The sequence below is a fragment of the Mugil cephalus genome, chromosome 3, assembly GCF_022458985.1.
Source record: "Mugil cephalus isolate CIBA_MC_2020 chromosome 3, CIBA_Mcephalus_1.1, whole genome shotgun sequence".
NCBI lineage: Eukaryota > Metazoa > Chordata > Actinopteri > Mugiliformes > Mugilidae > Mugil > Mugil cephalus.
Window position 1 is genome coordinate 28,502,718 of NC_061772.1, and position 12,671 is coordinate 28,515,388.

General features: G+C 38.8%; 1 protein-coding gene across 1 annotated transcript; it reads right to left on the minus strand.

Annotated features, from left to right (window-relative positions):
- Window positions 1–79: 79 nt before the first annotated feature.
- On the minus strand, window positions 80–12,370 carry vps33b (VPS33B late endosome and lysosome associated). Its single transcript, XM_047581383.1, has 24 exons — window positions 12,317–12,370; window positions 11,873–12,021; window positions 10,689–10,769; window positions 10,529–10,590; window positions 10,390–10,439; window positions 9,858–9,925; window positions 9,711–9,756; window positions 9,524–9,618; window positions 8,358–8,462; window positions 7,781–7,871; window positions 7,610–7,687; window positions 6,217–6,290; window positions 6,064–6,150; window positions 5,080–5,170; window positions 4,923–4,997; window positions 4,503–4,567; window positions 4,376–4,430; window positions 4,238–4,284; window positions 3,608–3,740; window positions 3,422–3,495; window positions 2,391–2,492; window positions 2,199–2,274; window positions 1,264–1,383; window positions 80–353 (listed from the first exon to the last, which is right to left on the minus strand). Exons 2-24 carry the CDS (start codon window positions 11,969–11,971, stop codon window positions 274–276), a joined length of 1,854 nt encoding a protein of 617 aa, XP_047437339.1. The 5' UTR covers window positions 11,972–12,021; window positions 12,317–12,370; the 3' UTR covers window positions 80–273.
- Between the last annotated feature and the right edge of the window lie 301 nt (window positions 12,371–12,671).

Consider the following 12,671-nt stretch of genomic DNA (forward strand, 5'->3'; position numbering starts at 1 on the left):
GAGCTGTTGTTATTTTTAGACTGAGTGAGCACATCAACCGGTAAATCCCTTCTAAATAACTACATAATAGAACAGCGACAACTGTATTAAAACATTTATTCACTTGTTTACATCTTTACGTTAATGTTGTAGTTGTAGGAAACAGGCCAGAAGCGAGCGTTTCTCCACCTGTAATAGTAGAGTTTGAGGGAGCGCATGCCACCAGGCTGCAGGAATGTGTTCATAATTGTCCATTTGAATAAGTTTCCAGGTGTCACATCATTGGCTGCAGCTTCATACATGGTTGTCCAGCAGAGCCTCTAAAAGTCTTGAACTGTTTGTAATTGCAGTGGTTACCACGATGAATTTATAACCTGCGACAAGAAAACAGAGACGTTTGTTAAAATGCTATTTGAACCTATTTCCAGGTCTTTGAATGGTGTTAATTTGTAAATCAGTCACAATAACAATAATTTGGTACAGCTTTCACTTTTTTAAATAATATTATGTAGTAAAATGTCTCCTGTGGGAGAATGAAGATATATTATATCCTATCTTAAAATTAGCTCAATCTCCATGTGTTTTATTGAAAGACATGTCCCTGTGTTAAATCAGCTTTACGCTTTACATTGTAAAAAAAATAATAAAAAAGAAATAACAGAATGTCTTTAGTGTCCTTGTGCACATGCAATGACATTAAAATAACAGACGTTCACAATGCAAACACAGCAAAGCTATACAAGTATTAAAAGCTATTGAAAAATGGTAAATGATAAAACCTTTCAAATTAAAGTGAAAATGTCATCTTGCTGTATTTTTGGTGCCAAAACCTAAAAGTCAAAAATACTAACTGGAAATCACCAGCCACTGACAGTTGTAGACAACTTTGGTTTGGCAATTAAACGAGTAGGGGTCGGTGATGTGTGCCATCAAGTCAGCTTTTTAAAATAACACTCACAATCTCGAGGAGTGAGTGTATTAATATATTTTCTAAAAAATGTGTTTTCCTCACCCACCTCAGCCAAACCAGTCCGTTGAAATATGCTAACCACCGTTGGCTACTGTGTTTGAGACGTTTTGCCTCCAGTTAAGCCCCGCCCCTCAAAAAATGCCACATTATTTACAAACCATGAAAGGGTCTATACTCAGAGTGATTACTAAGAATTAGGGCATTGATAAAGTACTTCTAATGAATCATCATTAGTGGCTTTCATCTGTTAGATTTTTAGTCTGACGGTCAGGACAGCAGAACTGAAGCTGAAGCAACACCAACGACATTTTTACCTTTCTCTCTGCCGAGGAAACGAAGAGCTGAAATCTCAGAGAAGGTGCATCCGCCGAGGAACATGACCAGAATGATGCGCTGAGAGTCGGTCTTTGCTCCCGAATCACCTCCGTTGGCTCCTGATGAGACAGAGACTCTGTAAAAACCACTGATGGACAAACCTATGAAGCCTGAAGTGGGCAGAGCCATGTTGGATGAACTTTACTCTGACGACACTCGGGTACTCCAAATATGTGTTGGGGTGGAGCTAAAGCAGCTAGGGGTCATGAATAGTGAAAAAAACTGTTGAAACTAAAATCGTTTTTTGTACCAGGCTGTAAACATGTGTAATAATGCTGTAACGTTGGTCTTTTTAACATGGGGGGTCTATGGGGATTTGCTTTCTTTTGGAGCCTCTAGTGGCCACTAGATGAACTGCAGCTTTTTGCACTGCTGCATGGGATTCATCACTCAGACCTGGAGGTTTCCGCCTCATCAAAATCTGTAGATGTGCATTTTTCTATTGTAAAAATTACTTCAGCTTTCTCATATTATATAACGTATTTATGTTTGTGTGTCATCCAGGTAAAATAGATGCAATTTTGGCGCACTGCTGTCTGCTGTTCAGTTCTGGGTGTTGTGTTCTGTCCTCTACTCTTACTTAAACAGTGGACAAATTAAGAATAGCATACTGAAAATTGCAAATTAATTGCAGTCTTCTATGTAATTTTCACACTTTGCAAAGATTTGTCAGGTTGTATGTTTGACACCCCTGGCCTACAACTACTAGAGATCTGTAGAAGGACAATGACAGACAATTTTACCGTTTGTAACCTGGGAATTTATGGACCCAACAGGACGGACCCCAACAAAGACCCATCAACCCAGAAGTCTGTTATAACTTTGTGGTAATATATAGGAGTTAATATAGGAGTAGTAATATACAGTATAGCACCTGTTACTGCGAAGTCATGTCCATTCAGTAGCCTGGTGACTTCTTCAAGCCCCGTCCAACCGTCTCTCTCCAGCACCTACGTGACCACACACCGAGGGGAAACATTTAAAAAGATGTAAACAGAGCTCTAATAATTTCACTGGTTTCCTCCACAGGTCACTGGCAGTTAATGAATCCTGCAGGTTAACTCACCTGTTTAATCAGTTGGCAGCTCAGAGGGACGTAGGCACCGCTGAAGATGTAGGCCATGTCTCGTGGGACGCGCAGGTCGTACTCTTCGTCGGTCTTTGGCACCTTTCAACAGTTAACAAAGTTGTGAAGCTTTGAGACTGAAAACAGTATATGCTGCTTTTTATGGGAAGAGAAATAGTAAAGCTAATTTACTCACACAGCTGCTTTAAAATATGGTAAATGCATGTGCATAATGCAAACAAATACAGATGATATTTTTTTTGTTTATTGTTGTTTCAATATGTTGGTTCTCAACGCTGTTGGTATCAAAGTCAACACTGTTTCCTGAGTTAGGTTTCAAGTTTAACCATTTTTGTCAGTGAAGAACTTTCAAGTACACTGGCTTTAAATAAACATGAAGCATGGCAACAACAATTTTGTCTTGTAATAAAAAAGCTCAGCCTTCATCAGTGGATCACTGGCACCAAAATGACCCAATACTCAAAATCTCTTATGTATTTTTTTATATTTTGTCTGTGACTGTACTAAAAGAAATTGCACTTGAAGAAGTAAGAGTTTATATTAATGCAATATTTCACAAATGCATGGGGTGTCCGAAAACTTTTTTCCAACACTGTATGTATAACTGTGCATGTGACAAATAAAACTTATCTTATCATACCGTAACGTATTGTATCATATCTTGTAGTATCTTATTGTATCTTGTAATAATGTATCTTACGATATAATTTCCTATAGTATCTTATGGTATCGTACGTATCGTATCGTATTGTATCATATCGTATATATCGTATCGTATCGTATCGTATATCGTATCGTATCGTATGGTATCGTATGGTATCATATCATATGGTATCGTATCGTATAGTATCGTATAGTATTGTATAGTATCGTATATCGTATCGTATATCGTATCGTATATCGTATCGTATCGTATCGTATCGTATCGTATGGTATCGTATCGTATAGTATCGTATAGTATTGTATAGTATCGTATATCGTATCGTATATCGTATCTTATCGTATCTTACCAAGTTTAGTTTTCTGCTCAGGGCTCTGAAATGGCTCTTCTTTGCCAGAGAAGAAAAGGCATCTGTCAGTTTTCCTGAAAAGACGGAAGCAATAAGACGGAGGTTTGTGCACTTTGTGGCATTGGTACAGATGTCGAGAGAAATACTGTTTTAAGGAAGAGACTAAACACATGATGCTGGTGTTACCTCCCGTTTTGTCGTTGACGAGTTTGCCCACTTTGCTCTCCATGACGGTGAGCGTCTCCCCCGGCTGCTGCTCCACCAGGAGCCCCAGCTGCCTCAGGTTGGCAAGTGTGAGCAGATGTTCCACCCCGTAGCTCTGGAACGAGGTCCACAAAGGTTACACCTCAGCAAAATGAGTGAAAGGGTGAAATATTCCATATGTTCCATATAACGGACGTCAGGGGATCGTTAGGAAGTAAGATCAATGTGTGTAGGTTTGTGTCGCAGTATTTTCTGCCTCTGGAGCCCTGAACCAACTGGGTCTTAATGAAACAATGAGGATCAATCAAGAGGGAATAGTAAAAAAAAAAGGAGTTCTGTTACCCTCTGTAGTTTAGGTAGAAAAAGATCTGACCCTACATTAGCACGTTCCACTAGGGTCCAAGCCCATTGGATCAGTACCTTTAATAAGATAACCCAAATTTCCCACTCATCTACTGGAAATATCTGATACTCACACTGTGTTACCTCAAGCCTATGTTTGTGACTACAATATTTGGAGTGTATAATGTTATGCCTGATCAGTGTAGAATAGTTTATATATATATATATATATAAAAACATTAAATAGTGTAATAAAAGTAAAAGACTCACCTGTAGATACTGTGCTTTTAATGAGCGGTAATCTTTTGGCAGGAGTCCTGTAATTAAAATGTTTAATTAATTAATTAATTACTTAAATAAACAACATGAGAATAATCCCGAGTTTTGAAATAATGAAAGTTAATTCACCGTTTTCCGTTATAGACAGAAGACAAAGCAGCCTCAGACTTTCTATCATAGAGACCTGGAGAGAATAAAAACAGATTATAGGAAACAAATCAGAACTGACCATTTACTCCTGTTTACGCCAACTCACCTGTCTGTTAATGTGCTCCTCTATGTAAGAAATACATTCACGGATGTCGAATCCTTCAAGAAGAGCTGGGAGAACATAAAAGAAATAAATAAATAAAGATTTGCATTAATCAGTAAAAATAAAAAAAACTGTGGATTTTATCTTTTTAAATTATTCTTGGTGTATTATTTTGCTTTTTTCCCATATTCATATTATAGCACCTTCATGTGTATATAGTAGATATTAACTTAGATTTCTTATAGAATCGTATTTATGCAAATCATGGTGTTTAAATAGTTTTGCTTATACTATTTATTTAATTTTATTTTATTATTATTTTATTATTGCGTGGCATCACTAGCAATAAATAAGTCTCACAGCTTAACTAATTAACACATTTAACTGAAACTGGAATATCTGGAGGGAGTAAATTATTCTCACAGTGTTCTGTCTTCAGCAGCTCCTGAAAATCCTGTTTAGTTTTCTTCTTCATTATCGATTCACTGGCACCGATGTCTGAAAGAGACGAGCTCCGTCAATATCACCGGGAATATGTGATGAACATGTTAATTAGCTGAATGCTAAAGGGGAAACTCACGTAGGCTAAGGAGCCGATGTTCCTGCTTTAATCCTTTAAGTTCCTCCGACACGAACGTCTTCATCTGCTTTATGTCCATCCCCTGACGCTTCTGTGGAAATAAACAGAGGAAAAAAGACTAAATGTTTCAGCTGCTGAGCTCTCACTTTCAAAAAAACACAAGGAACAAGGTTCTATATTATGAAAATAATACAAGATTTTATTCGTGGTACCTTCCAAAACACTCACCTTACAAAAAAAGACTAATGCATAAAACATCACAAAATATACGATAGAAATAAAAACTAGTTTAAAAGTGAGTAGAAATGTTTTAATGGAGTAAGAGAGGTGGAAGGTGGAAGAGTAAAAGTCAGAGGAAGTGGTTGAATAAGTTGGATGTCAGATGACACAGATACTTGATCAGTTTGGGATCTAGTCTAAGTCAGGTCAACACCTTGTTTCAGATTCATACAACTTTATTAATCCCATTGGATAGTTTGCATATTATTACACAATCCACATGTGACAGGAGCAGATAAAAGTAGAATAGCAGAATCGAGTAAAGTGTAAAATGCCAAGGAACACACGAATCAATGGACAATAAATAGATGAAACTAAACTAAACTAAACTTAAAAAAGATCACATAGTCCCTAAACGTCACTATAATACATTATGATGTCATGCAAGCTTTTTGTCCTGTTGTTTTTAATTGTTCCTAACATGTTTCTATGCATGTGTCAGGCTGCCTCCTGCGGCCATCAATGAGTGTCATTGCTATGAGGTGGGGGGGCTGGTCTGGTCTAGGTGGGTGCTACATGTCTAAGTAACATCCACATGAATGAACACCAGGTCCAAAAGTTTCCTAGCAGAACGTTTAATTGTCAGAAGATGGTTTAAATGTTATTCACTTCACTGGTCAGTGGTCATAATGTTGTGGCAGTTGAAATGACGAACCACAGGTGAATTGTTAAGTCACTGTGTGACCGTCAGAAACATTCACTCACATCATACGCAGTCTGCAGATTCCTGGCCTTCTGACTGAGAATGCCGAAGACGTTGGAGAAATGCTCGTTTCTGATTTCACCGAAGACCTACGAGACAAACGGACGTTTAACGAGTCTGCAGACGTGTTCACACGTTTAAAAAACCAGCCGTACCTTATCCTGAGAGGTCAGCATGACTTTCACGCTTTTATCCGAGGACGTGACGTCCGGTCCAAACTCCACGCATCCTGCAGCACAAAGGATGTGATGAGACGACTGCACCTGATCATCATTTATGCTTGAAATTATACCTAAATGAATTATTTAACAATCTAAAGAATGAAGTATTTTTACTTTATAGTTTTTATATTTTTTCCCCATCAGGACCTGAGGGCTTTGATTTCTTTGGTAAATCTACATCAAACCAGCTAAAGAGGAAAATCTCAGCTTCTCTGATCAGTTCAGATTTATTGAAATTCATTTTGCAGCAGGCGTCAGAGACACAGTGGACGAGGACGACATCAGAACAACAATAAGAGTAAAAAACTAATAATAATAATTAAAAAATACTGTTAATAAAACGTGACACATTAAAGTGAAAGGCAGAAGTGCAAACAATGCATAAAGTGCACAGCACTAAGAAACGAGGAGTAAAAACTATGTATAAAATAAGTATGAATAAGTGCAGAGCATGAAAGACGTAGCTTTGGGAGTTCAGACGAGCTTAGCCCAGAAAAATCATCCCTTCCTGCTGCTGTTTGGCTCCACAATGAACACTCGTAATATGTGCAACATTATTACACCTCAAGGTTCAACACTCACCATTTCACTACTTATCCTGTAGGGGGCATAACCCTGTACAATATCCGGCAGTTATTATCTGTGCAATTCAATACTTTTTGTTGCAATTTAATATGTGCCAATACTTGAATATTGTTTATTCTTTTTTAATTATTATTCATCTTTTAAACAGTCCACTCTTGATTCTTGTTACTTTTCTGCTCCTATGTTTGCTGTTGCAAATTACAACTGTGTGACAAATAAAGGTTTATTCTATTCTATTCTGGGAAGCAGAGTCCTTGTTGTTGGGATCCTGAAGCAGCAGCCAGAAGGAGAGTTGACCTCCTTATAAAGTGTCTTGTCTATAATAAGTAACAATAATAAGTTCAGCCTTATTCTTTAAAAGCTTATAATAAACATCCTGGAGCTGGTTTTGCTGCACTCCTATCACTTACTTGCAGTTTTGTTGAGGTTTGTCAGCCTGTTCTTCTGTTTCTGACACTGAGTCTTGTAAAACTAAACTTTCTCTGATGTCTCATCCTAAATGTGATGGAGCCAGACTCAATTCTTAGGAGTTCCTCAAAAGATGAGATGCTACTCTTCTGTCCATCGCCACACAAACAGTCTGAATGACCCAGCAGAGAGACTCAACTTTCAGCCACATCTCTAGTGTCTGCGTGAGTTTTTGTATATTTATATCCAAAGTGTTTTGTATTTTGTGTTTGCATTCTCTTTAGATGAGACAACAACTAGAAAACAACAATGTTGAATATTAACTGACACTCACCACATTTAATTTTAAATATGTCGTCCACGAGTCCTTCATAAACGACCTGCGAGCACAGAGGAGTGACAAAGTCCACGTCTGCAACGACAGTGAAGAGGTTAGGACGGCGAGGGGGGGGAGGAAAGCACAACGCAGGATGTGATGAGAGAAGGATGAAGGACGACCTCCTACCTCTGTCGATGAGAAAAACCTTCCCTATTTCAGCCTGTCGAGTCTTTTGTTCTCCCTCTTCCACCTGCTCCCGCCACGACTCGTACACCATCTGATGTCAGACAGACAGAATTTATCCCTGTGCACTTTGTCTCTGCACATTAGATTAAATGTAACGCTAGGAACAGCGTTGTTGTAATATGTAGAACCAAGCAGGATAATGAGCTGAATTTTCCTGCTCTCAAACTGTCTGGCAATAATCTTGAGGTCTGTAGGATTAAATACCTCAGACCTTCATATCTGATTAACCAAACAAATGAAGGTGACCGTGTTCAAAGCATATTACACACTGCTTCACACCAACCATCTGTGGTGTAGCTACAAAAGACCGAGCATGCAGAGGCTGCAGGTAGCACACAATCCTTTAAAAACACCCAGAGAGTAGACGGACCCGCCAGATGTTTGTCACTGCAGGAGTGAGCACATTTAAAGCACCTTTAAGAGGGTTCAGTCTGAGGATGCACTGGCTGAAATGTTCATGCATAAACCGATTTATTGTATTTAAACTGGAATGAAGTTTCCTTCAGTCATTCTGCACCTTGGAACAACGTCCGATCCCGTAGAGTTTGGAGAAGGGGCCGTAAAGAGAGTGAAGGAGGTGCAGAGCGCTGCCAGCCGTCCTCACCCAGCGCTGGTCTCCTGCCTGAAAAAATAAAAGGTTTCATCAGCACCACTCAGTTATTTGTTCTGATCAAATAGAAAGAAACCGTTTCAGAGTAACGACGTGGACTCATTTGATTCTTTCTAGAGTTTTTCAGGATGTTCTTGGATGAAGAAAGAAATAAAATATTTTACACCCTGACACACCTTGGTGCCTTTAGTGACCTTCACTGACTGTCACAAGATCTGACATGTTGAGTTGGTTAATCAGTTGCAATGTGGTGTCTTTTTTCCACACAGTTTTCTGATGTTTCGTTCACAGACTTCTCTCGTTTTTATTTATTTCCATGTATTTATTTATCAGATTTCTTTGTTGGGACTAATAACTAATAACTCTCATTATTAAGCGTCAGGATAAAATGTCAGAAACTACGAGTTGTTTATGCTTTTGTAAAATAAGATGTCCAAAAGGCACAGTACATGTATATTATAGTTACAGTTTTTATACAGTTATTTTCATGTCTGTAGTGTTTGCTCAACTTCAAGGTGATGAGGGTGGGATAGAGTTTCCTCATTGCTCTTAAATTCCTCAGTGTTTTTAAAATTTTCGTATCTGTGTGTGCACGTCTGAGTCTGCTCTTAGGTCTATTGTTTTGTGTTTTTATGTAAAGCACTTTGGGCTGCGTCTTCTGTATGAAAAGTGCTCAATAAATGAAGTTTGATTGATTGATTGATTGACTGATAACAGTGCAGCTCGCTCCCATGAGGCCAGAATAGATCGCTTTGTTTAGTTTTCTTTATATGTCGATTATACAGTAGTCAGGTATGTTTATGTTTATGGCAGTTGCACAGTTACCCTACTGCTGCACATGTTTGAAATGTATATTTGATTAGGTTAATATTGAATACAAAACACTAATAATGATGTATATTTATAAGTAGCACTGGGCCGAGTTAAATATAGAACACATGTAGTAGGTAGGTGGTTCCTACTTAATCTCTCATCAGTCTAAAAAATGTTGAAGACTTCTGCTTCTGCTGTCCGTCTTAAGGGATGAAACAACGTATCGGTTAATGACTCCAGATCTATTTTCGTGTCATTACCAGGAAGTTGTCTGGAAAGAACTCCGGCAGCTCCAGACTGACGATGTCTTCGTCCAGTGGAAGGAGGTAGAAAGCCCATTCGTCAGTGGTCACGTCTGTACGAAGAGGAGGAAAAAAAATGACTTTAACTCGTTCTGATTAATGTTTCTGGTACAAACAGCATAAAAGCAAAACGAGAAACGCTCACCACCAAAGATCCCCTGCTCCTCCAACACAGCTTCACAGGCGTAGAACTGGACAACAAAGAAAGGTCAGAGGGTAAATATCCACAAGAAGCTCATCTAACACAAGGGACAACACAACAACACAACAGCAGAACAGCAGCGGGAAATACCTTCTGAGGAGTAAAGATTATCTTGTATCTTCTAAACTTTCCCACCGCCTTGTCTGCATTGGCCACATCTGGAACAAAGAGGAATAAAAGCGTGAAATAGTTGAGGTTACTTTTTTTTAGGTAAACTGCACATAGGTATTGTTTAAAGCTACTGATCAAGTCATATTTTACCTACAAAATACAGATAATATACTGCACAACTGATTTTGGATTACTGTAATTATGTCACAATTTGCGTTATAGGAAAAATTCAAACTGTTAATGAAAGCTGAGACATTTCACTTTACAGTCAATAAGTTGTCACTGTGGTAATTTCACGTACGCTCTTATAATATATAGTAAATGTAAATAACTGGCAGATATTTAAAGCTGCAGGTATTCGAAAAAAAAAGAAAAAGAAATGGGCAAAAGAGCTCCCTCACAGGACATAATCTGACCTTTATTTCTCTGTGTTTTTATTTTGCATATATGTGGATCCATCTTTAATTAGGATTACTAATTATTAATGATAGTGATAAGTTAAACTACTCACCACAAATCCACTTCACTGTTTGTATTCTTGGCCGGATCAAAAAACAGAGCCTGCAAAAAAAGAGAAAAAGCTGAACGTTGGCAGACATCAGGTGTTTGTGTGTTAAAATTCTGTGTTGGTGTGAAAATGATTCGCTCACTGATCTGAGGTGCTGATAACAGGTTTGTGTTCCACTTTGTAGAGTTTGTCGACTTCGTGTTGCTGCCGAAGAAAAAAAAAAACAGATAAAGATACAAAGCGTTTACTGGAGGAGAGAGTTTGTCTGAAGAGTCGGGAGAGTATGATGTGATGTGATTCACCTTCAGCGTTGACACATTAGCGATACGATCCAGAGGACTCATCAAGTCTGCCTCAATGAACAGGTCTTTCTTCCCTGGGAGCTGGACGATAAGAGAGAATATGTAGGACATGCACCAAAGACACACAATATGCTTTCAGTCGTCCTCAGCGAAATAAAAGATTGTATATCTATCTCCGTAATAAACAATATATTTAGATTTAACTCTGATGTTTGCGTTACTCCGCTTTAAAAAATAATTGATTGTCAGGTAATGAATAAGGAACAGCTATCATTTCTTTCCTCTGCCATGTTTACACGTTGGATCAATGGGACGTGACATTTCCTCGAATTCCCCAGACGGTTGTGCCGACTGATGGTAAATGATTGAGTGAGTAAAAAGAGTATGATCATCTGAAACAGAAATCTCTGCCATGCAAATATAAAACGCCACAGTGCCAGAGTCAAAGACAGAGCTCTTTGTCCTCACATTGATCAGTGTATGTTTTTTTTTTTTTGTCACACCCTTCATCCTGCTGTTGACAGAAAATGCCAATTTCAAAGTGAAAATCTGTCAGTTAAGCATTAAAAACAGCTCCCAGATTTAAATCAACACGAGCAAACTGCTGCAATAAAACAAAACCTCCTGTTAAAAACATGTAAACTATAAACGTCGCCGTCGCCCCCACGAGGCGGCTTCACTTCTGGCGTCAGTGAGACTTAAAGTAATCAATCCTGACATTGGATCTGCACCCGTGGGTTTGTAGCCCGGTACCCAAACCTGCCAGTTCATTAGGTACACTAAGGAAAACATTTCAACAGAACAGTCCTGCGCTAAACCTTCTCTTCGGTAACATCACAGAACTTTGTTCCTCAGAAAAATAATAATAATAACACAGAATAAAAACCCAGGGTGTGTGACAAACACAGCTTACAAACTAACTATAAATCTGTATATGCCATACATTACACAACAAATAAACAGAGAGATTTCCATGAAGGTTCTGGTAATAATAATACAGAATATATTCACAGAAAGACAACAGACACTCCACACTGACAGGTTACTACTACTACTACTACTACTACTACTACTACTACTGCAGTGTCATACTGTTTGCATGCCTTACATGCCACATTACTAGTAAAGTTTCTGCAGTAGAAACCAGGTGTCAGTCAAACTAATAAAAGGTGACTTGTTCCTACCTGTTCCAGCAGGTAGATGAGCTGATCTCTGGCCAGTCTCTTCAACAGGGAGAAGTCAGGGAGCTCCGGGGAATCTCTCCTGCTGGCACCGTGAGCCATCGTGGACCAACAACAACGACGTGGACAACGGGGCAACTCCCACTCATCCGCTGGAAAAGAAGAATATTCATGCAGTATCCTAAAAACACAACATGCAACAGCAGGGAGACTGCACACAACAGAGAAATACACAAGAAAAGACTAAATTCATCAACCAACTAGCTACGTTAGCTCACAGGCTAAAAACAAATCTGTCACATTACATCTATATTTACAACGGTGCTAAAATGCTGACAGTGCTGTGAAATACTCCCCCCAACAAAAATTAAAATAGATAACACAAGACAAGGGATGTGCGAGTCTTGAAACATCCTCAAAATGCGTTAAATTAGTGTTAGCCTTTACCTGCTTCCGTAGCTAAGTAGGCGGAATGGTTCTCATCGTCAGCGGCAGTTTCCAGTCGGACGCCACAGAAGGACGGACCGCTGCAGATGTGTTGAAGACACAGTTTGCCGGTAACACCCACAGTATAAACAGTCAGTGGTAACGCCACAGAAAAATATATTGGTGCTGTAAAACTGAACTAAAGATCTTCAGAGATGTTTCCAAGGATGCAGGAACTAAAGAAAATATGTCTGTGTACAAAGTGGAACTTATTCTGATTAACTCTGGAGACGCTAGAGAGTAAAGAGTGAAGGAGAGGCACATCGTTAGACCTATTTTAGGGGTGAAGCCTCCCTAAAATATTAATATATTCTTA

What these genes read in the sequence shown, in the direction of transcription:
- vps33b (XM_047581383.1), bottom strand. Translation starts at nt 11,971, where the DNA reads ATGGCTCACGGTGCCAGCAGGAGAGATTCCCCGGAGCTCCCTGACTTC. An exon ending in TAATCTTTACTCCTCAGAAG is followed by an intron (nt 9,757 to 9,857) that starts GTATTTCCCGCT and finishes TTTGTTGTCCAG; the next exon opens with TTCTACGCCTGTGAAGCTGT. An exon ending in ATCTGCAGACTGCGTATGAT is followed by an intron (nt 5,171 to 6,063) that starts GTGAGTGAATGT and finishes TTATTTCCACAG; the next exon opens with AAGCGTCAGGGGATGGACAT.